We start from the raw sequence: 24,064 nt of genomic DNA on the forward strand, positions 1-24,064 counted from the left end.
CCCCCCCCCCACGCTGCAGTTTGCCTTCCCGGGGACCCACAGGGTGGACCGCCCACTGCTGGCGGCCTGCAGTCAGGTGCTCCGGGCTCCGCGGGGGCTTGTGGAGCCGAGGGGAGGGCCAGCGGCTTCATCTGTCCGGCTTTAAATGCGTGTGACAACCACGGCTCTAAGCACCGCTAACTCTCACCGCTTCTAACTTTCCTGATGGTCTCGTGACAGTTGGTAGCTTCACTGTGGGGTCCCTGTCGTCCGGGAACAGTCGGGGCAGCACGGAGCCCTGCTCAGACGGCCGTGCTTGCCGCCAGACTTCACTGCAGAGGGGGAGACCCAGGAGCCGCCGGCCCAGACCTCCCTTCCTCCTGGGGGAGGGGGTGGTGGGGAGGGGGGGGCACGCAAACCACCGGGTGATGGCTGGGACCCTGGGCCCTTCATTAGCCTCCAGGCAGGAAACCCAGGCAGGAACTCGCCAACAATGCCGGGGCCTCAGAGAGCGTGACAAGGCCCCTGGGGGCTGTGCCTGCAGGGGTGGTTCCTCAATTCCCCACCGCTATGCCAAGCCTGGCCTCCAGCAAGCCTGGCCTCCAGCTTCGTCGCGGGGAGGCCGCAACTCTGCCCCTTGGGCAAGTTCTCATTCCTGCTATTTGAGCAAATGGACAATTTTTATTTTCCGGGTGATCCTAGCCGCTCCCAGACATGTCCCTGGTCTCACAATCCGCTGGGAAGGTGACGAATAAGAGGTCTGGCTCTTTGACTCAGCAGTTCCACGCGGGGAATGACCGGCGCACAGCCCGTGGTATTAGGAGCGATACCAGATTTGAAGAGGCCTGTCAAACAGTCGCGGCACCCCAGGCGGTGCAATGCTCTGGAGCCCCTAAGACAACAGTTCTTTAGGAAGATTCCAGGAACGGGGGGCCTGTGCAGGACGCTGCTATGGACGGTGCACCTGGGCACGGTCTGCTCTCCGTGGCCCCCTGTGCTCCGTAGCTTGGTGTGGGCCACCTCAGGGATCCCTAAACTCCCTCTAACGCTGACCTTCTCTGTGCCAGGGCCCGGGAGGAGCCGCCGGCCTTAAGGGAGACCAGGTGAGCGAGTGCCCAGGGGTCAGGTCCCTTCTTGCATTTCTCTCCCTCCTTCATTGCCCGCTCTCCCTCACGCCCTCTGAGCAGAGGGGACCGCTCTGGACACCCAGCCCCACTTCACGGGGAAGTGTGTTCGCACGGACCTTCTGGGAATGGGACCTTGTGGGGGGGAGGAGTCTGGGCCCCAGGCCTGTTTGTAGAAGGCGCATTCTCTCAGGAAAGGCGTGGGGGCTGGGCCTGTGACCTCCGGTGGCCTCAGGCCCTCTTTGTATTGGTCGAGGACCTAGAACAATCTACAGCCCCCTGAGATTCTGCTTGGCAAGAAAGGCTTAGTGTGTCCAGCCAGTGGGTCAGCCAGCGTCCCCACCCTGGGCTTGGGGCTCGGGGCGCCCAAGCTTTGAGAACAGCTCGAGGAGGGGTCAGCTCTCTGACCTTGGGACCTGTTGTTTCAGGGAGCTGCAGGTTCCGATGGCATTCCTGGGGACAAAGGAGAGCTGGTGAGTGGGATTAAGTCAGCCTCACTTTTACCAACTAGTCCCGTTCGGGAGAGGAGGCACTCAGTCTGCAGGTCCGGGAAGCGTGGGAGGCCCCAGGGAGGCCGAGGCTTGGGCCGGGGGCCCGGTGACCGTAGCCAAGACAGTCTCAGGGCTGCGTGTGTGCACGTGCACGGTTTCTTCTGGCAAATTCCTGGACAACCTTGACCAGCAGGACCCCGGCCTCCCGTCCCCGTTAATCTGATGGGGGCGGCAGTGGCTGCCAGTTGGGGAGCCCCTCTGGCTGCGGCTCTGCGCTCCACTGCGTGGCCCGTGTGCCATGTGGCTGGGACCACGTCCCTGTCTATGTGCAGCTGGGAAGCTTCCTGAGGACACAGCTGGGGAAGGGGACTGTAGGCACAGAGACGTTCAGATGTTCGTGATTTATTAGAATAACGAGGAAGACAGGGAACAAAGTAAACACGTGTAACATGCTGCGCGGCTACTGAAAACACGTTGGGAAAGTCGGTCACAAAAACCTCCGTGCACAGAACACAGTCCCAGCGGGGTAAAAACCGTACCCGGGAGAGTGGACGGCAGTCGCCACTCGACGTCCTGAAGCAGTCAGAGGGTGGCTTCGTGGCTGTTTCACACCCTCCCCAACTCCCCCCGTGCCAGCCCGGCTCTTTGGAAGCAAATGCCACCAGCTAACAGCGTGCGAACAACTGCTCTCTTGCAGGGTCCCGGTGGTCCAGTCGGACCCAAAGGAGAGGTAAGTGGCCGGCAGCCATTCCAACGACAAAGTCCAAAGGAGACACCAGGCCGGCCTGCGAGGGGGGGGGCAGCGGCTGCTGGGCACTGCTTGCCTCCAACCCACCTTGTCCTGTTTTCCTCTAGTCTGGCAGTCGAGGGGAGCTGGGCCCGAAGGGCATCCAGGGTCCCAACGGCACCAGCGGCGTCGAGGGCCTCCCAGGCCCGCCCGGCCCCATGGGCTTCCCGGGAGTACAAGGCGTGCCTGGCATCACCGGGAAACCCGGAGTCCCGGTACGTCTTTCCCTCTGTTGAGGGCAGTGTTCGTCGGCATCGGTCACTTTTCCGAGACGGATGGCAGGGCGGGGGCACCCAGTCTGCTGACGGACTTACGGGGTGATTTCAGGGCCGAGAAGCCAGTGAGCAGCACATCAGGGAGCTGTGCGGAGGGATGCTCAGTGGTGAGTGCCCTCCACCCCAGCACGGCTTGGGCCGCCTGCACCCCGGCCTGCTCCACCTCTTCCCCACCCAGAGGGTCCAGTCTCCATCTGCACTGGGGGGCTCCCTCCCCCCAGGCTTCAACACAGGGGGGGGACCCAGTGGGGGTTCTCGATGTCTGTGAAACCGTCAGCAGGGACCGAGACCTGCGCCCTTCCAGCCTCTATGGACCGTGTGGCCATCTCTTGGCCACTTTGATTCACAGGATTTGTAAGGAGCTCCCCTAAAATGAGCGCCTGCTCTTAGGCCTGTGACAACCTCCTTGGTACATGGGAGAAATGCAGCGGTCCCTCAGTTCCGGGCCCTGAAGCGAGTTGGAGGCGGCTCGATCTATTCCGCTTCGCACGGAGCACTTTTGCGAATCCTCCTCGAATAAATGCTTGCATCTTTGTTTTCCCAAAGAACAAATTGCACAGTTAGCTGCTCACCTGAGGAAGCCTTTAGCGCCCGGATCCGCAGGTCGGCCTGGTCCAGCTGGGCCCCCAGGCCCCCCGGGCCCCCCGGGCTCCATCGGCCACCCCGGTGCCCGAGGGCCCCCTGGATACCGTGGTCCCACCGGAGAGCTGGGAGACCCAGGGCCCAGAGGTGAGTCGGCCGCCCGCGTCCCCTGTGCAGCTCAGTTAACACCTTCGTCACCCCACGGGCACCACAGACACCGTCAGAACAGCATTTGGGGGCGGAGGGGTAGACAAAATGTGCGGGATGAACAAACGGGAGCCCGTTTACACGTCACAGCATGTGCCTTCAGAAACACTGACATACGCGAACATTTCTGTTGCAAAAATTCTACAAAACTCCCTTGTAAGCACGGTTAAGTATAATTAAGAAACCAGACGACCTCACGGGTGCGCCCTGTTGCTGACGCCAGGCACTGGCCCGTCCGGGTCCCTACCGAGCCGGCGGCAGCGGGTTGCTCGGGCCCACAGACGGGCCACGTGGCTAACACAGCTGTGAACTGGCCGCCGAGCTTTTCCAAAACGGCCTTTAACACCCACTTCTGTGTGAGTTCGCACCGCGTCCCGCCCGCACCGCGCCGGCCGGCCTCCTGGCCCCAACTCCGGAGTGAAGGGCAGGACTCCAGTCCGCGCCCACTTACTGATAGAATAAGTCTATTTGTGAAAAACAGTGTAAGACAACGTTTCTGAGGGAAACTTCGCTCTGTGACCTCCTCTCCTCAGTGAGGCGGAGCTTCCACACTTCAAATCCGGCTCTCCCAGGAGGAGTGGAGCCGCTGCACTTATTTTTAAGAAACTTCAAGGCTGAACAATTTCAGCCCTGGAGACAAACACGTCCTCCCAGACGCGGTGTCGGCCCCGAGTTGACGGTCAGCCGGCCTCACGTGGCCTTGGAGCTCTGAGCGTCTCCGGCGCCAGCACGGGGCGCGGGGGCTTGCTGTCTTCCAACGGCAGACCCAGCGGGTTTCTTCAAGTAGGGATCTGAAGGTTGAAAGTACAATTCACAACTAGCCTCCATCACTGTCACCGGTTCCGGTGCTCGTGCTACTTTTCGGAGAGTGTTTTGCTTCAGGAGAAAGCTTGCCATGTGGGTGCCCTGCCCGTCCCAGGGCCGGTCACACGCTGGTGGGGGGCTCATGCCATCGCACCAGCGGTCCCTCCTCCAACCCCAGCTGGGTCCTCATGTGTCTGGTACTTTCCAACAGGGGCTCCGGGAGACAGAGGAGACAAAGGCTCGGCGGGCGCGGGTCTGGACGGACCGGACGGAGACCAGGGGCTGCAAGGTAGGTGCCTGTCACGGGCAGCGTTCTCATCGGGCACCTTTCCCAACACGTTGTGACTTGACCCCGTGCTGTGTCTGGGTGGTGAACATGTGTCATGAAGTCCCTCTTGGCCAAGTCCTCTCAGATGGTCAGGAACCGTCTGAATGACCTTGTACAAGTTTGAGCAGTAACGGATTCCCGAGATCTATCCACGTAGATTCAGTTATCTATTCGGTGAAAGCGGTCTAGCGTCTAGGTCAGTTACACTCCAACAGAATCCCCTCTGAATCGGCCCACGTGCATCCCGAATGTTTAGCATCCGACACAAATGCTTTGTGGAGATGGGAGCAGCCCCCCGCCCCCATGGTCCATCCCGGGCCAGCCCTCGCAGAACATACAAGCGGCAGCTCGCACAGCCTTCCCGCACCCCCACAGCATGGGAGGAGTGGAGGCCACACTCCAGTCCTCTCCACATGCCCAGAAACCCTCTCCTCCTCTCCCGGCCCTCGAGGCTGCACCCACACTCCGGCCCCTCCTCAGCTGACCTACTCTGCCTCCGCCTGCTCCGGGGCCCATCCCCGAGGTGGGGGCCCTCCGGGGCGCATGTGCAGGCCATGCCCACAATCACCTCTGTCCCCGCTCACCAAGTGACTCCAGCCCCCCCCCACCGGCTCACAGGGCTCCTCCCGCCCTCTTCCCTCGGCTCCCATCAGCTCTGCTCAGGTCCAAGCCGCCACACTTGGGACAGGCCCCGGGCCTCCACACCCTCTCCCCCCTCGTCCTCTGCCCTTGCCCTTCTCCCCACATGGTCTCTCTTCCCCTGGGCCCTTCCAGAGTGCGGAATAAGCCCCCTACACAGAAGGGCAGGGGGTGGCAGGCCGAATGGATGTTCTATTCTTATGTCTACACTCACCTTCCCGCTCCATCTCAAGGACCGCAAGGCGTGCCAGGCGTTAGCAAAGACGGCCGCGATGGGGCCCACGGCGAGCCCGGACCTCCAGGTGATCCTGGCCTCCCTGGTGCTGTCGGTGCTCAGGGGACCCCCGGCATCTGTGACACCTCGGCCTGCCAAGGAGCCGTGATGGGAGGCGGCGGGGAAAAATCAGGTTCTAGAAGCTCCTAAAACATAACCGAAGGAGGTGAGAAGGTGGTGCCGACGCCAGCAGGGAGCTCTGGAAGGACGCCAGGAGTCGGCAGCGCGCTGTGGGGGAGGGGACAGCATGGCATCCGTGACGGCCCTCGCAGCCCTCCTGGCCTGCCCCTCGTGTCCTCAAGCAGCTGACCAGACACGTGGTCCCTGAGAGCGTCCTTCATCGAGCTGTTGTCCAGTGTTGTCTCTATGCGCATTTACAAGGGTCCGTCAGCGGTCGCATTGTCCCTCAGACACAGGCCCCGTGTGCGCCAACTAGACCCCCCCGTCTCAGAGGGGTGCAGGGCGCACGTATGCAAACTCGTGTGTGATTCCACGAGGCCTAAAATAGCAACCTGTTTACACAGCACTTGTGTAAGGACTAAGAGTCACAGTGAGACGGCAGATGAACCGCAGACACCCCGGTCTAACAAATAAAGGGTTTCACGTACGGTACCCCCCACATGGTCTAGTCTGATTTACCTGCTTCTTCTGTGTACAAACTTTGGACTGTCTCCAATTAGCAGTATTTATTGAAGGTGACTCTGTATTGCAAGAAAGTCTACTGCTATGACCCTGTTGTGATAAATAAGGCCACTCGTGTGAAAACCTCAGTTCCAAACACTACAGTTTATTACACAGAAAGTAATGACTCTCAATATGAAAATGAGGGCATTGAAGGAATCCACTGTGACAATATCTCATTCATGGACAAAAGTGGCTTCAAAGGGAGTCTCTGGAAAATGTCCAGCAGCAAGGCTGGACACGGACCACATTTCACAACGCGGTCCCAAGTCAGCACAGGGGGAGGGAGAAACAAAGGAGTAAAATTTCCAAACTACTTCTAATTAAGAACAATTTAACTTGTTCCAATTGCTAAGCGGGCATATTTAAAATGTAAATAAAATAAGTAAAAAGCAGTGCACCTTGGAAGACTAAGGAAATTACGAAGGATGTTAATTTTTGAAGTTATCATGTTAAGAAAACATGATGGAATCAGGCAGATAATTGAAATTTTCTTGCTAATTGTCAACATGTCTTCATCCCCAAATGGTCTAAGAGGACACGAATGGCTAAGTATTTTGTTCTAGACAAACATCTTTACAAACGTGCTATAACGTCCCCACTAGAGGCCCCCCAACTGGACTCACGTCCCCCAGAGCCAGACCGCCGGGGCTCTGGGGCTGCACGGACGCTCGGGGCACCGCCGGGAGCTAGCGGTCCCTTCCGGTCACTTGACATCCATGGCCGGGCTGCTCTGTAGGCTCTCCTGCGCGGGACGCGCCGCCAAGGAGTCCGGTCTGGTCAACTTGAGCCTTCGGCCAGTTTTACCGCAAAACACACTCTCAAATTCCTGAAGTTGAGAAACAACCATTAATGTTCTGAATTTACGGACTTGGAAACTATCTTAAAAATACAAAAGGCTGGGGACGCCTGGCTGGCTCAGTCAGTGGAGGCAAGCAGCTCTTAATCTCGGGTCGTGAGTTCGAGCCCCGCAATGGGCATAGAGGTTACTTAAAATGAATAAATAAAATTAAAAATACACCAAAGGTTGAAATTATGAGCCAAACTACTTCAAGATACATAAAGGTGTCACCCACAAACTCATGTCACCTCTCGTAAGGGGGTGTGTGTGATAAAAACAGGGATTCAAACATTTTTCTCAGAGAGTCACATTTACATGTACCGTTAATTTTCCAATAGACTCCCATAATGCCTGTCCACGTTATAAAGCCTTCTTTATTTAAAAACAAGCAGCCACACTCACATTTTTTAATGTAGTAAAATACGCATACGACTTTACCATTTTCACGTGTGTTTGCTGGGCCGCATTCCGCCCACGCACACTGTGCCATAGCATCGCTACCATCCGTCTCCAGAACTTTCCATCGCCCCACAGACACCGTGCCCATCACGTACCCCACGCACACTGGTGAGTGCTCCATGGCAGGCCTGGTGTCAGGGGCCGGCTCTGGAAGGCTGAAAGCTGGCTCCCGCGGAGCCCTGTCGACCGCGGCCCTTGCTCATGCTTTCTGCCTTTCGGAACTTTGACAAGCCCCGGCTTTCACGGCGGGGTCACACTGGCTGGTCCTGAGCATACGGGGCAGCCCCGAGATCACAGAAGGAGAAGGAAAGTGCAAGCAGATGGCCTGATCTCATCAGCCTCTGGGAACAAAGATCAGGGGTCTGCAAATGCACAAGGTGGGAAACCCTAAAGGACAGGGGCTTCCATCTCTTCCATAAGGACAGGGAAGAGAGGAGGGGCCATCGTGGACTCAAAGGTGTTTGCGAGCTACCAACGTTGGGCTGGATGGCATTTGGACCCTGATTCAAGGAAGTCAGCTGTACAGAGACTGCGGTGAGCCCATCGGGGCATCTGGATGCGGTGGTGCTTTTCAACCACACTTCTATTTTTAAAGATGCCCTTGTCCGTGAAACCGAGAGATCTCTGGAACGCTTTAAAACATCCACTGAGGGTGGCAGGATGGGGTACTGCCCAAGGCCAAGCTACAGGACTACAGGAGCTCAGTGTTCTCTTCTCCCCACGTCTGTGCATGGATACACTTCCAAATTTTTTTGTTTTTTAAAGCATAGCATTCTTTTTTTTTTTTTTAAAAGATTTTATTTATTTATTCGACAGAGATAGAGACAGCCAGCGAGAGAGGGAACACAAGCAGGGGGAGTGGGAGAGGAAGAAGCAGGCTCATAGCAGAGGAGCCTGATGTGGGGCTCGATCCCATAACGCCGGGAGGCAGACGCTTAACCGCTGTGCCACCCAGGCGCCCCTGTTTTTTAAAGCATAGCATTCTTAACAATTAAATTTACGTTTACAGATTTTCTATTATGGTAAAAAGTCTGTAACATGAAGTCTTCCATTTTAGCCACTCCGAGTGGTTTTACCCGGTGGCATTAACTACCTTCACAACGCTGTGTGATCAGCATGATTTCTGACTTGGCGTCGCCCCACACGGACACTCTGTCCCCAGGAAACACTGACTCTCGCCCTCCCCCAGCACCCACCCACCATCCCGCTTTCTGTCCCTACGAATCAGACGACTCCAGGGACCCACAGAGGACGCGCACAGCAGCCGGCCTTCCGTGAGTGGCGTCCTTCACTCAGAATAGGGTCCGCGGGTGCACCCGCGCTGTGGCAGGAGCCCGAGTGCTTCCTTTCCATGGCTGAGCCACATCCCGCTGTCTGTGCACACGCTGTGCTCATCCACTCGCCTGCCGACGGGCACTTGGGGGCCTTCATGTCCTGGCCGCTGGGACTAGCGCTGCTGTGGACATTCACATACAAGTGTCCACCTGGGTCCCTGCCCGCAAGTACAACTGCTGGGTCATCTGGCAATTCTAACGTCTTGAAATCTGTCCCCCGATTTCCCACGGCAGCTGCACGGTGTTCCACTCCAACCTGCTATTCCGTCTGTCTGTACCAGCTACGCCTACCGGGTGTGAAGGGCGTGGCCACGTGGTTTGGATTTGCATCTCCCTGACGACTGACTGGCGATGTCAAGCGTCTGCTCACAGACCTGTTGGCCATTTGTTTATCTTCTTTGGAAAAAGATATTCAAATTCCGTGTTTGAATGGTGTTGTCTTCCTGTTGCTGGGCTGTAGCGGGTTTATACTGGACTCAGGTCCAGAAAGGGAAGCAGAGCTACCGCGCTGGGCTAGGTAAGCCCTGGACGGCCTGGAACGGCTGAAGCACACTACCTGTCCACCTGCCAAGTGGCGTCTGACCAAGGCCACCTGCCGCTGGTACTGCTACCGCACTCAGGAGCTATACCTGCACGTATCCCTAACTTTCTTCCCAAACTTCAAAGGCTTTTAGGGTCTTGATGCACTTTAAGATGAGCCACATTTTGACGATTGCCTATATCCTGACACCCAAAGGCCCAAATATAAAATATTTGCCTATATTTGAGAAAGTAGAATTTACCTTTGGGAATAATTACATAGAAGTCACAAAGAAGGAAACAGTCATTTCTGACATAAGGAAGTACTCCAGAGACTTCCTGAACAACACGCACAGAACAAGGTGAGCGCCGGGTGTCCCCCTTTGCTGTGAGCACTTCCGCCAGCAACGGGGGAGCGCGGTGTGGACTGGGTTCTCCCGGGGCCCCCGCACCTCCTTCGCGGGGCCAGACGCAAGCCGGCAGCCACCGTCCTACTCTCCACCGGCAGCTGTTTCCACGAAACCTCAGGGGGATGACAGAGTTTCAAGGGAGTTTTACCACGAATCAGAACAGCTTGAGATGATGTCTGGCCAAAGCTGATATTCACATTCGGTTGGTAAATATGAGAATGCGAAATATAAAAGGTGTCTCTTTTGGGTCACCTGGCTGGCTCAGTGGGAAGAGCATGTGACTCGTGACCTTGGGGTCAGGAGTTTGAGCCCCACCCTGGGTGTGGAGACGACGTAAGTAAAAATAAACTTAAAAAAAGAAAGCGAATTTCTTAATAGGAAAGAGGCTCCAATCACACGTCAAGGAGCCGTGCCAGGAAGCTGTGAAGACAACAGGCGACGGGCGCACCTGGTGAGCGCTGACCCACCTGAGCAAACGCTCAGGGAACTGGCCGTGCCTCTCAGAGCGGGTCTGCCAGACAACAGAGGAGAGGAAGAGTCTGGGGGTTTTTTTCTATTTTTTTTTTTAAGAAAATTTTTAAAAATTAATTTGGGGCGGGGAGAGCGTTGAGAAAGCACAAGCAGGGCCAGAGCCAGAGGGAGAAGCAGACTCCCCGCTGAGCAGAGAGACCCAATGCGGGACTCGATCCCAGAACCCCAGGGTCATGACCTGAGCTGAAGGCAGACGCTTCATCGCTGAGCCACCCCGGTGCCCTGAGAGGAAGAGTCTGAATCGCCATTAATGATCTCAACCTAAGAAACACAGAATTCACCAAACGGAGGATACACATTCTTTCCAAATAAATACAGAACTTTTAAAAACTGACCACAGAAGAGGTCACAACGGAAGTCTCTGCAAACTCTCAAAAACTGTTTCCTTATACAGACCGTATTCGTTGATGACAACGTAACTAAAAAATGTGAAAAACAAACCAAAAGCTTTTAAACTCAAGATGTCAGAAAGAACAAAACTTTTAAAAAATAAAGAAGGTAAGCTTTTAGAACAATATACAAGGAAATTACAACAGAAAAACACACTACCACTGACTCCACTTGCCCCGCAAAAGCCAACAGAGCAGAACAGCTCACGCAGCGTGAATGCCACGTGGAGACAGGAGGGGACACAGAAACACAGCCCACAGCTCCTGGCCCCACCGCGATCTACACACAGGAGGCTCTTTTTAAAACACGTCCACGTGTACACGCCAACCTCGGCTCAGTCCCTGACAGATGCCGCAGCCACAGCAGCGGCCACACGACGGCTTCGACCAGGAGCAGAACCGGGCGCGCTGGGCTTGCCTCACCTCACCAAGGCCTCGTCGGCACTCACCCTGACCACCAGCATGCTGAGCCCAGTGCCTGGAGCCGGGGTCCCCCTAGGGCAGAGCCCTGAAGCCAATGCTGCGAACGCCTCCGTCCTTCCGAGCGGCCAAGGGAGGGGCGGCTGGACTCGACTCACACCACGCGTTCGGTCCTACCGGGAGCCGCGCTCACTCGCTGCCATTGTCCCTGGGACCGAACAGACAGGGTCAAGGCAGCGCTGGCTGCACTGAAGAGCCAGGAGCTTGGGCCCCAGGCCCCCAAGCCACCCCCGGTCACCCAGCCCATGGAAGAGTCTCTCTTCCCCGCCTTCCGAATGCATCTGAAGTCCAGACTGTTTAACGTTATTTGCCTCTCTCCCTTCTGAACTAGTTTCGCTTCATCCCTTCACAAAGTTTTCAGAGGGTAAAAAACATACATCTTACAGGTCTCTGAAAGCCCTTCAAGCCCCATACAATCCACTGCATACAGCAAGTGCTCAATCTGTTATCAGACAACTGATACTTCAGTCACTTAAACTCTGTATGTCAGTGAACCAACGCAGGCTGTAATTATTACTTCGATGAACGATGAGTTACAACATTAATGCACGGAGTTTTGTTCACAGTGAACTCAGTATCTGACACTGGATTCCAGGAATCAAAGGACAGTCAGGGGTATCTTAGGGAACAAAGAATAAGTAACATCACTGACAAGTTTTTAAAATTCTGAAAATCTACCTGCCCTGAATACTGACCTTTTTAAGAGAATCTCCATGTCTTTCCTGAATGTACTTCAGGAACGCCGTGGTCCACTGCAGGGTGGTCGCCTTATCCGTCTCCGCGTTGCAGAACGGGACTAAGAGATTCAACTCATCGCAGCAAATGCGGATTCTGCGCCTACAGTCAAAATCCAAAGTAATCACGCTGAGAAACAGAAGCAGTACTGCCGCTCCTGGCCCGCACCGGTGCTTGGGGCCGTGCTTCGCCGGGACGGTCCTGCGCACGGGACAGGAGCACGGGCCAGGTTCAAGTCTCTAGACCAAGGACGGGGCCAAACCCCCGAACCTGGAAGCAAAACTGTGTGTGTGCTTCTTCTGGGCAGACTGTTCTTCACTTAACAGTTATTACCCTGCTCTCCATGTGCCAAGGAACTCACCCACAGCTAAGAGTCACAGCTTTGACCTCCAGGGGGCCCTGGTTCAAAAAAGGATCACAGACTACCAGCATGCTAATACCCTGAAACCCAGTCTTTTCAGAGTTTTGTGTTTTGTTTTGTTTTTTTTTCCAGAAAGAACTTAAATTACAAGTTGGGTCTTAAGATTAGACTTTGTTCATCCTCGCAGATGACATTCTACGTCATGCCGAGTTCTACAGAAGCCAACACGGAGCAGCTGACCCAGCACGACCCTTGCTGCCCACCTTCCCAAGTGCACGCGTGGGAGCTGACGTAGTGATCTCGTAAGGCAAACACGACAGCTGGCACCTCTCCGCAGCCCGTGCAGGAGACAGCTCTACTTCACAGACGAGGAACGGAGATAAGAGGTAGTGACCGCGCAGTGTGTTACCCTAGGGAATGGCAGGGTGCCAACCTACGGGGTAAGGGTTCTCCCACGGTGGATACTCGGTAAACGTCGATGAAATGTCAGAGTAGGAAAGCTGTCCTTCGTAGTTCAGAGACGTCCTTTACTTCGAGCGTGTGCGTGTGTAGGGGTAGGTGTGAATGACGGCTGGTGGGCTAGCTAGCTCTAACACATCCCTTAAAGAGTAATAAATTGCCTCAACACTGGAGCCTCAGAGTTGAATATTTGCCTGCCCCGTGCTACAGATAGGAAACTGGGGGGCGCCTGGCTGGCTCAGTCGTTAAGCGTCTGCCTTCGGCTCAGGGCGTGATCCCAGGGTCCTGGGATCAAGCCCCGCATCGGGCTCCCTGCTCCACTATGAGCCTGCTTCTTCCTCTCCCACTCCCCCGCTTGTGTTCCCTCTCTCGCTGTCATGCTCTGTCAAATAAACAAATAAATAAAATCTTAAAAAAAAAAAAAAAAAGAAAGAAAGAAAAGAAACTGGGACCAAGTACCCCATAAATGACTAATTATGTTAATTATGTTAGGGAAACATCAGGTAAAAACCCAGCTGTAATACGGAAAAATTAACCACCTTTTGGTTCTATGTAAAATCTAAATAAATTCTAAATAAAATCTGCAGATAAAATGACCTAAATAAGCCCCTTTCTTCCCCACCATTCTTAAAATAACCAGGCAGCGCTGGGTGCCCTGGCGTGCAGCCCGGCTCACAAGGCTGGCCCCGACGGCCTCTGGGAGCTACGATCTCGGGAGGGCTCCGGGTACCATTAGTGAGGTGCCCAAATGTGCCTAAAATGTTTGTACAAAAGATACGGTTCATGCTGAGCACTGGCTCTCCTTCTGGGGGCCCGGGGTTGAGTGGCTCACCGGGTAGGGAATGCCCCTGTGACCCGCCCGCCAGTAAAATCTTGGGGCACTGAGTCTCTCACGAGCGTTGCCCGCTGGCAATTTCACCCGTCTCAGGACCCCGTGCTGTGGGAGCGGAGTGCATCTGAGGGTGCCCTGGGGGGGACACCTGGGAGCTCGCCTCTGGCTCCCTGGACTTCTCCCCAGGCACTTCCGCTAAGTTTGCTGTGTCCTTTCTCTGTAATCACTCAAAGCCGGAAGTCTTCCTAATGAATCATGAAACCCGGGGGTGGTCCTGGGGACCCTGCTCCACCTAGCAAAACAAAGTCAGCTTTTACTCTGGCCAACTTTTCTCCACTTTGAACACATTTTGAAATAACTAAACTATTGTTTCATGAATAACTTGCCTGTTATTGCTAGTGACTATAGTAAACTTGCGTGTCGACGAGCAATCACACGCATTACCTTCTATCTCTTTCCATGCGGTTGTGCCTCTCCCTACGCTGCGACCTTCCTCCCTGGGGCCCGCTCTGGGTCTGCTCCCCAAGGTTTGCCTGCGAGGACTCCGCGGGCGGCCAAGCGCCCTGTGTGGCGGTCGAGCCTTCGCCCACGTTCTGAATCTCTCCAAGGGCTCTTCGTTCTACATTTGTGTCCAGCTGACGTATTCTACTCCGATTCCTCTTATTTATGGCTTGCTTACATAGCGCTTCTTCTTTGCAAAAGAAGAAAAAAGTGGTATTTTAATTTTTTATTTTACTTAACTTGTCCCCATTAATGCTGAATGTTATTTTGTGGCATTTTTCAACCCAGAACAGACACATGAATGGGCAAAGAGTGCCCAGAACAGAACAGAAAGAGCTGTACTCGTGACAGGAACTGGGACAAGCCATGAGCACAAAGCTCCAAGCTCCAAACCACAAAACTGAACATAAATCTGTTACTAAGTTAAAACACTCTGAGTATTATGGGATCAGGAGACCTTTGTCAGAAGTCCCTTCTCCATCAACAGGTGTTAGCTGCCATCTATGAAGAGAGAAACCAAGAGGTTGTTCGATTTTTCTGATGTTCAGAATGGAAAAAACAAACTTTCTCCCAAAGATTTTCTTTTATACAATTACTCTAACGTGACAGCAGGTACTCGACCTCTGAAGAGGACAAAACCTAAGTGCCTCAGGGTTCCATGTGCCCTCCGCTGACACGAGACACTGCCCCCGGAAGGAGGAAGCACACACAGCTCTTATTTATGCTGGAGAAACACGGCAATTTCCACCACATCGAGAACAGCCGGCGCCTAACCATCATGTGTGCTGACGTGCATTCCCAAGACGCCAAACGAAACCAAAGTCTCTGTGGACAAACGGTCCCTATGCACAAGGTTCACAATGGGACCTGCAAGGAAGACGTGGCGGGAATTCACAGCGTGGGGAACGTTTTGTTCCTGAAGCGCAGGAGTCGGCCCACAGTTTACTTTACTAGCAACCTTCCGCGCTGCAAACAGTAGCGCGAACTTCTGCATAAAAAGTCCTAACAGGAGAACGACCCACTGCCCGGGAGAGCGCAGCACTCCAACCCCACCCTGCCCACATCAGCTCTGGAAAAGCTAGGCGTTATTCTGTCGGGCTAAGTCGAAAAATAATTTGTTTGCAGGGAGAGAGGGATTGAGAGCTCACTCTCAAGGTGAGCAGTTTGCCTTCAGCAGTTTCTTTACTTCTAAAACTTTCTGAATCACCTTATGGCCTCTTGCTCCCAACTCAATCCTTTGCCCATCTGCAGACTGTCTCCTAAAGCTTTTAGCAGATTTCAGACTCCTGCCTCACTCACGAAATATAAAATAAGAAACAAAAAAACAACTATTAAGTGCTTTCAGCAACTTGAAGGAAACTGAAAATTTACGCAAGTCTATCACTTTTCCGTTTATGGAGATTATCAGTAAGAAACAGCAGCCCCCAAACTCAATGATTCCATACTAAGTATAAATATGATGTCTGAGGGCTCCTGGGTGGCTCGGTGGGTTAAGCGGCCAACTCCCAATTTTGGCTCAGGTCATGAGATTGATCCCCTCAGTGGGCTCTGTGCTCAGCATGGAGTCTGCCTGAGATTTTCTCTCTCCCTCTGCCCCTCCCCCTGCTTGTGTGCTCGCGCTCTCTCAAATAAATGGATAAATCTTAAAAAAAAAAAAAAAAAAACGCTCCATATTTATATTTGGCCTCTCTCCCTCCCCACCCATGGCCAAGATGCCAGCAGGGCAGTGCTCCCTCCACTTTATGGCTTACCTCCTACTTTAATCCAAACCTGCTCAGGCAAAGCTTTGTTTCTACTGCCCAAAGTCTGTTTAGTGGATTCAATTTCCTGCTGGTAACAGAAAGAAAATGCTCTAGGCAATCCAATGTCCTGATGCTTGGCAGCTTCGAGTATAGAACATGGGTTACCAGAACCCTGGAAAACATGAAGCAACAGGAAGTTTATCAGCACGCACACAAATCAAATGCACTCGAAACGGAGTCACGGCAAAGGTGTTCATGCAATCTCAGTAACTCTACGTACACTGAGGATTTTAAGACATTCCCAAACCACAAAAACGCTCTTGATCTTAAAGACGATTAAGCTCAATGAAAGAACAAATCCTTCAGACCTAAAGAAGGTAAAATCCATTTAATACAAAAGAGCAGCACCTGACGAGTTCCTCCCTTACCTGCGTCTGTGAGAGGCTTGAACCCCCGGCAGCAGAGCAAGCATTCGCCGTGAACAGAGGGCACGTAAATTGTAAAGCGGTGGCGGCTGCCGCGGTTTTATTTTTCACCAACGTTGTGCATTTGTTTTGTTGCTGATGAAGAGGGACGTTCATGAATTCGGAAGGATGTCGGATAAGCGTTACCAAGCTGCCAAGACAAAGGAGACCCGGAGACACGTGAAGACCGTGTGGCAGGCAAGTGTGCCGTTAACGCTTTTATCAGCATCCCGCTCTCCTGGTTAGCCCAGGACTTCTGGACAGCTCAGATTGGGCAGGATGAGCCCCCCTCCTCGTGGAGACTTCCACAGAACCGTGATCAACCAGCGCTGCAGGGGACAAGCTCAAACTTCTTCCTCAAAGAGGACCAAGGGGCCGGAGGTCACCTGATACCAATATCTGTCGCTCTTTTTTTTTTTTTTTTGCCATTCTCCAAAATCTGATGACTAGGGGCAAAATGGGGAAAACCACAGGGTGGGGAGGCATAGAAAGCTGAGGAGCCCCCCAGCACAGAGGCTACCCCTCTTCAGTAGTTCTGACAGGCTGGCATCCTGGTGGCAGGGTGAAGCTGCGTTCTGTCATCAGGACACGTTCCTTCCACCAAGGCTCATCCATGTGTCACCCCTAACCTGAGTCAACGTGGGGGGGAACAGGCCTCTTCTGACATTTAGGCGGATAATGTGGTGCAAAAGCTTTGGTCCTCAGAACCATCTGTACACTTATCTCAACTGAGCTCTCGTCCACGTGCAGACCGAATACACACCACACAAGGGCAGGCTTCGCGGTATGCACTCAGGACTCAAAGAGCATTTGCTCATCAGCACCTGCGCAGACCACAACACCTTTCAAGTCCGCCCCATACCCAACAGGGTCTGCTCCCTGTGAAGATGCCAGCCAGGGAAGGCTGGTGGCTTTCTCCACAGATGACTTCACCTACACCCAGACCCACCTGGGCCTAATCCCTATTAAAACACAAGCTGTAGTAAGGCTGGTGGCCTCGGCATCGGACGGCCTCGTGTGCACACAAACCCGGGGGGCCTGCTCCCTGCGCACCCGCGCCCTCCCCGCGCCAGGCCACCCCGGAGGGTGGCGAGGGAGGGACACCCACTTGTTGAGCGCCACGCCGGCCTCGGGGGGCTCAGCGCCGCGCGGGGCGGGCGGCGGCTCGGCAGGGATGCTGTTGAAGCGGTCCTCCAGGCGGACGCGCACGGCCGACTTGGCCCGCGCCTCAGGCGCGCCCTCCGCGTTCTCCTTGCAGCCGCCGTCGGGCGCCTTGGGCCGCGGCGCGCCCGGACCGGGGCCGTCGGCGCCCGGCGTCTTCTCGGCGGGGGCGGGGGCGTTGGCGGGGGCGCCCGCCTCGCTCAGCAGCATCATGCGCAGCTCCTGGAAGTCGACGTGGCCCAGGCAGGGCGCTGCGCCCGCGAAGCCGCCGTCGGCCAGAGCGGGCGGGCACAGCACCGGGTACACGGGCGCCGCGCCCCCGCCGCCGCCGCCGCCGCCGCGCCCCCGCCGCCGCGAAGCCGCCCGCCGCCGCCGCGCCTCGGCGCCGCCGCCGCCAGGAAGGCCGAGCTGAGGCGCGGTCGAGCTCGCCGTCGGCCGCCGCCGCCTCCATGTGCGAGTAGAGGATGTGCTGCAGCTGCGTGTACTCCACCTCCGTCATCTCCACCAGGCTCGGTCGGTGGTCGTGAAGCTCAGCCCCGCCTCGCCCGGCGCCGCGTCCGCGCCCTCGGGGCCCGCCGGCCCGCCCGCCTGCGGCGGCTCCCGCGGCCCGGGGCCCGACATGCCGGAGCCAACGGCGGGGCGCGCGGCGGGGCCGGCGGGCACCGGGCCGGCGCGGCCTCGCCGGGCGACGTTGGGGGCGGGAAACCGCTGGGCCCGCAGCGCGCCTGCGCCGCCCCGCCCCGCAACGGAAACCCCACTCCCGCGCCGCGGCCCCGCCCCCGCCAACCGCCTGGCGGTCGGCCGGCTGCGCCGCGCCGCGCCGCGCCGCGCCCCGCCCCGCCCCCGACGGCGGCGGCGGCGGCCAAGGGAGCTGCGCGCGCAGGTGTGTGTGTGTTGGCGGGGCGCCCCCTCCACCAGGGCGGCAGGCTGCGCGCGCAGGTCACAGGTGCGACACTTGCGCCGTGTACCTGTGTGAGCCGGCTCCCTGCAGCCTGGTGACGAGTCTTCAGACCCGCGCGTCCCAGAACAGACAGTAGCCTGCGTCCCGAGCGCGGAGCGCTCCTTTGCCGCGTCCTTTCTCGGAACAAATGCGAGATCATACCCTGCGCGCGGTCTTAACACGCTTGTCTTTTCTCCCACTTAACACGTTCTCCGGAGGGAAGTGGTGCAGTCCTCAGTAAAAGGTATGGGGACAGCGGAATAATCCCGTAGAAAAAACCAAGTTAGAGCACCTGTTTCCACCCCACAGAAATCAGCTATAGATGATTGAAATACATAATCTTAAGCGAAGTTATAAAGCCACTAAATGCATGGAATGACATGGATAAACTTTGAGAAGATTCCAAGCATGGCACCAACACAGACCATAATGCGCACAGAATCGCCAGGATCCTATTAAAAAGCAGATTTTGATTCGGGCCTGGGTGGGACCTGGAAGCCACCTTTCTAGGGAGCCGCCCTCTGATGCGTGTGCAGCCGGTCAAAGGACCGCAACTTGAATAGCAAAGTCACAGAGTACCGTGAAATTTACAATGTTTAAACGAGAAAATAAAATCCAGGTTATGTCCAATATGGCTTTTCACTTATTGGAAATAAAGACCATTGGCACCTACATAGAGTGTTTTGTTGTTTCTTGTTTGGATGGACTTCTTGCAGATAGCAGTTTTCAAGCCTACTTTTGTTTAGACGTGAAATGTGAGAATGATCTGACTTTACTGGATTTTGCATTCTAAATAAAATGTGAACAGAATACCAAACATGCTTTTTTTCTAAAGTCAGTGTAGCTCCCAGTGGTTCTGCGTGCCCCTCAGGAGGCAGCCCTGCAGAATTCTCGGACTGAGAATTCAAGGCGAGCCTAGTGTGCAGGGAATGAGGAAGTCTCCAGCCATGGCTCCTGTGAGCAAGTAGCAGGCCTCTGCCCCAAACATGCAAGAAAATAAAATTTCAGAGGGACTCTGAAGAAAGGACTAGCCCTTCAAGGACAGGAGGGCAGCCTGGCACACATGGTCATTATCTAGGGGAAGACCCATGGTGGGTCATAGAGTCAGTTCCGTGACCCTGGAACCCACAATTGAGAACAAAAAGCACACCATCCGTGTGAGCCCTGTGTCATGAGGGTAAGTGTCGAATGTGAAACCGTTACACAAACATGCATTCTGTGAAACCAGCGTGACTTGATATCAAAAGCACATAGAGATATTACAGGAATATAAAACCACAGAGCAATATCTGACATGAACAAACATGCAAAAATTCTCAATAGAGTCTTCGCAAATTGAATCCAACAAGATTTTTGAAAAAGAATAATATGTGATGACCAAGTAGAACTTATTCCAGTGACACGAGTGTTGTTTACATTTAAAAGTCAACCAACATCATTTACTCTGTGAACAGACCAAAGAGGGGGAAAAGGGGTTTGACAAATCTAACATCCATTTCTGATAAAAAGTCTGCAAGCCGTGAATGGAAGGGAACTTCCTCAACCTGATACAGGGCGTCTGAAATAACTACAGCCAGCATCAAACGTACCTGTTTTCCCCTAGGTTAGGAGAAGACAAGGACCTCCACCATCACTACTTCTATTCACCATTGTACGGGAGGCTCAAGAAAGCAAGTGGAAGAGAAGGTATCCCGATCGAGAGAGAAGCGTGGCCGTCTTTCCTTGCAGACGACGCGATGATCTACGTAGAAAAGACTGTGGAATCTATAAAAAAAAACTACCAACTGACTTCACCAAGGTCACGGAATAGAAGAACAGCATTCAAATATCACTGTATCCGGGGCACCTGGGGGGCTCAGTCAGTTGAGCGTCTGCCTTTGGCTTGGGTCATGGTCCCAGGGTCCTGGGGTCGAGTCCCAGATTGGGCTCCCTGCTCAGCGGGGGTCTCCTCCCTCTTGCCTCTGTGATCTCTCTCGCTTTTGTTCTCTCTCAAATAAATAAGTAAAATCTTTTTTTAAAAAGCAAAAATAAAAAATATCACTGTATCCTATATGTTAGCAATGAACATGTGTGCATCGCGGTTAAAATGCACTACCATTTACAATCACTCCAAAATACGCTTAGGTATAAATTTAACAAAACACGTACAGTACATGTATGTTGGATATCATACTGAGCATTTTCCTTAGAAATCCTCTGTGCTCTGCCTATTCATCCCTCCCCCCCCTTGGCCCCTGGAAGCCACTGATCTTTGTGTTTCCATAATTTTGCCTTTTCCAGAATGTCCTATAGTTGGCATCATACAGTGTGTGGCCTTTCTCATTGGCTTCTTTCTCTTAACGATACACGTTTAAGGTTCCTCCGTGTCCTCTCATGGCCTGACAGCTCCTTTCTTTATAATCACCGGCTGACGGGCATCTTGGTTGCTTCTGGGTTTGGGGGATCTGGAAATAGCTGCCATAAACATCCGTGTGCGGGTTTTTGTGTGAACATGAGTTTTCTAGTTCTCTAGATAAATACCAAGGAGAGTGGCTGTGGATTGTATTGTAAGAGTTTTGTAAGAAACCACCAAATTGTCTTGCACAGTGGCTGCCCACTGTCGGGCTCCCGCCAGCGTGGATGAGAGCGCCTCGTCCTCACCGCGTTTGGTGTCAGTGCTCTGGATTCTGGTTGTTCTTATAGGTGTACTTGACGGCCTTTTGCAGACTCCGTCACAGGGCCAGCTAGGGGGCCGCACCCTGCAGGGCTGGGCCATGTCCTCCAGGGCACAGCACGTGCTCTGAGTCAGCTGCCAGTCGACGATGCTCCTTCCGCACAGCCAGGATTCATGATCTGGGCGTCAGGGTGGAAATGGGGTGGCTCCTCTCACTGTTCCTTCTCCTGATCCTCGAGCTGTATGTTTGCTGCCTGTTCCTGCAACTTCTGGTTCTAGAAGGCTCAGTCACGGGGAAGAGAGCCTCGTCCAGAGGACGCAGTGATGGTCTCGCTGGGCTGTCGGCTGGGGCGGCCACCTGGCCATGTGGGACCCTTCATGCTAGTGAGTCAACGGACAAAGAAGGGAGACTGTACTGGCCAGGCTGATCGGGCCTGCCTATCAAGGGGCAGCGGGTCCGGAGGACATGCCTGGAATGCAGGAGGATTCCCCAGGGCACCTCCTGGTACCCCCAAGTCCTGTGATTGATACTATACGGTGCAAAAGTATAAGGATGCGATTCAGGGGGGCTTGCTGGGAGCCCAGACCCGTCAGGAAGGAGGCTTTGGGGCTCCCACCGGGCAAGGAGTCCCAGCCAGGGAGTGCAGACTCGATGGTGAAGAAGGCCCCGTGGCCAGCTGCGGAGATGAGGACCACGGCAGGTGTGGCTGACCTTATCCCCGCCACGGAGCTGCAGCTCAGAGTGTGAGCCCACGGAGAACACCCAGGAGGGACTGTCTCCTCCCGGGAGCGGGTGTGTTTTCACGATGGTTTTCCGTTAGGTAGGGGCCTGACTTTGTTGTTGTCTTTGTTTAGAAAATATGGTTTAAAGGGTGGTTGGGAGCAAGGCTTGGGAGGTGTGCCGGGGGCCGTGCCGGGGGCCGTGCTGGGGGAGCGGGACGCCTGCGGCTCTTGCGGGGCCACTTTGGTTAGCACGCCCCCTCCCGCATATTCCCGGTTGAGGGGATCACAGATGTCTGCATGAGATCTGGAGGCCGGAGGGAAGCGGAGCCTCACGTGGACTGAGGGGACTTCGGGAGAGCTCCTGCTTTGGCCACTATAAATATTTGTTTACAGATATTTTTTTAATGTAATGGTTTTTATTTTTTTAAAGATTTTATTTATTTATTTGAGAGATATTATATTGAGAGAGAGAGCATGAACTGGGGGCAGAGGCAGAGGGAGAAGGAGAAGCAGCCTCCCCGCTGAGCAGGGAGCCTGATGCAGGACTCGATCCCAGCACCCTGGGATCATGACCTGAGCCGAAAGCAGTCACCCAACCGACTGAGTCACCCAGGCGTCCCTGCTTACGGATTTCTGTGGTGCACACATTCTCCTCTGTTTAGGGCTGTTTCCCAACCTTTGAAAACTGGTGACTCCCGAAGAAATCCCTCCAGACTTATTTTCCTCTACTCCCTTCCTCTGCTAGGACATGTTAGTGCCTCCAATGGGCCATGTGGGGAGGGGGCGTGTGCTTGTGTACGTGTGTGCTGAGCCCTTTGGAGGGCCACACACCATTGCAACAGCTGAGATCTGTACCCCCAGAACCAGCTCTGGCACCCTCGCGGGTGACTTGTTGCTAATGCGTGTTTTGGGGGCAGATGTCTAGCTGGGTGATTGGAATTTAACTTGAGAAGTCACTGGTCAGAAACTGGCAAGTCTTGCAGGGGTGGGCGTGGTTGCACCTGCCCTTCCTACCGGTGGTGCGTGAGGGTGCCAGCATCCTGACATGCCGTGCTGACCGTCCACGGTGGCTCAGTCCCTCCTCTGTTTTTACCAGCAGTCTGGGATTGGCTCCCTTGCAGCTAGGGGTGGCTGTGACACACAGCACGCCAACAAGATCTAACCAAGAGTTGCAAACAGGGGAGTGGATGGCGCAGGTATGCCCTGCGAGGCTCTATCCCTCCTGCCGGCTTCCTCCTAGAACAGTGAAGGGATGATGTGATGTCTGCGAGGGCAGCCTTCTTGCAGCCATGAGGACAAAGTGACAGGCTGAGGACGGGTGGTCAGTGACACTGAGGCCACTCTGCCCCTTGGGACTGCCTGCCTCTAGGTCTGCGTGAGACCTGCAGACAAAACTCTGTTTAGAATCTCTGTTCATTGGGCATTTCCTAAATGTATTTCCCTGGTGATATAGCCCTGAGCATCAGCAATGCAAGCACAGAAAAAAGGGGCCATAAATACCGTTAGGAATGCTTGTTTCTGGATGACCGCCTTTGCCCGGCGATGGGGCGGGGGGGGAAATCTTGGTTTGCTTAATACGCTGCTTTCATTTCCTGTTCTCCTGGGTGGACGCTTAGGACCGCACAGACCTACAGGAAGCATTCATTCTCCACAAACTAGAAGGATATGAACCTTTTGAACAATGCGAAAAACACGAATAATGCTTTTGATGAATACTTGAAGCCTTTGGGAATCGCCCAGGATAAAACAAACGAGAAAAAGACACAAGAATGTATAGAATCCCAATTTTGTGAAAGAAAAACAGAGGGGAAGAAGATTCGGGGAAAACAGAGAAATGTTACGGGCAAGTTACTGCTGGGCGTGAAGTCACGGGGCGTCTCAGTGCTCCTGTCTTTCCCCCAGGTCCTCCGGCAAACGTACTGAAGCTGTCACATGGAGACCCAGCACGGGGGGGGGGCATCCCTGCCTCCCCTCCGAGGGGCCCCAGTCAGTTTGTCCACAGGGGCGCGTGCTTCTCCCCACCTCCCGCTCCAGCCCCTTCAAGAGCACAGTCCCTGCTGGGGCACCCCCTCCCCCCGCACTGCCTCTAGGCGGGTCCCTGGACTAGCAGGGGTGGGGTGGGGCTGGGGAGCGTGCCTAGCCCCTTCCAGCTTTCCAGTGGATGGGATCCTTTCACGCTCCCCTACGCTGCCTCTGCACAGTGCAGCCCGGCTGGCGAAGCACCGGGATTGGGGTTCACAGCCCAGCAGCGCCCGCCCCAGGCACCACCGCAGCTCTCAAATCCCAGGGACTGCCCTGCCTGGCCACGTCTTCAAGCCGGATGCCTCACTAGTCAGGTTTCTGGAGAGCCACACGCAGC

General features: G+C 54.8%; 2 protein-coding genes and 1 long non-coding RNA gene across 3 annotated transcripts in view; 1 reads left to right on the forward strand and 2 right to left on the reverse strand.

The window, feature by feature from the left end:
- Positions 1-6,139, forward strand: part of COL9A3 (collagen type IX alpha 3 chain) — a 17,376-nt gene extending 11,237 nt beyond the window's left edge. The window contains exons 24-31 of the mRNA XM_040638572.1: positions 1,047-1,082; positions 1,532-1,576; positions 2,292-2,324; positions 2,450-2,596; positions 2,709-2,763; positions 3,203-3,385; positions 4,461-4,538; positions 5,450-6,139. Of these exons, the coding sequence (XP_040494506.1) occupies positions 1,047-1,082; positions 1,532-1,576; positions 2,292-2,324; positions 2,450-2,596; positions 2,709-2,763; positions 3,203-3,385; positions 4,461-4,538; positions 5,450-5,640 (768 nt within the window). The 3' untranslated portion in view covers positions 5,641-6,139. The remainder of the gene's footprint in view (positions 1-1,046; positions 1,083-1,531; positions 1,577-2,291; positions 2,325-2,449; positions 2,597-2,708; positions 2,764-3,202; positions 3,386-4,460; positions 4,539-5,449) is intronic.
- On the reverse strand, positions 1,981-5,574 carry LOC121104635. The gene is made up of 2 exons (XR_005836996.1): positions 5,431-5,574; positions 1,981-4,744 (listed from the first exon to the last, which is right to left on the reverse strand). It is a non-coding gene; the product is annotated as an uncharacterized LOC121104635 (long non-coding RNA).
- A 118-nt stretch (positions 6,140-6,257) lies between the features above and the next one.
- Positions 6,258-18,010, reverse strand: TCFL5 (transcription factor like 5). The gene is given in 9 exon segments (XM_040638571.1): positions 6,258-7,000; positions 11,830-11,971; positions 13,966-14,212; positions 15,774-15,936; positions 16,193-16,379; positions 17,337-17,728; positions 17,731-17,807; positions 17,810-17,902; positions 17,905-18,010. Coding segments are annotated over 9 exon segments (1,530 nt in total). The 3' UTR covers positions 6,258-6,877.
- Between the last annotated feature and the right edge of the window lie 6,054 nt (positions 18,011-24,064).

The sequence above is a fragment of the Ursus maritimus genome, unplaced genomic scaffold, assembly GCF_017311325.1.
Source record: "Ursus maritimus isolate PB19 unplaced genomic scaffold, ASM1731132v1 scaffold_22, whole genome shotgun sequence".
Classification (NCBI taxonomy): domain Eukaryota; kingdom Metazoa; phylum Chordata; class Mammalia; order Carnivora; family Ursidae; genus Ursus; species Ursus maritimus.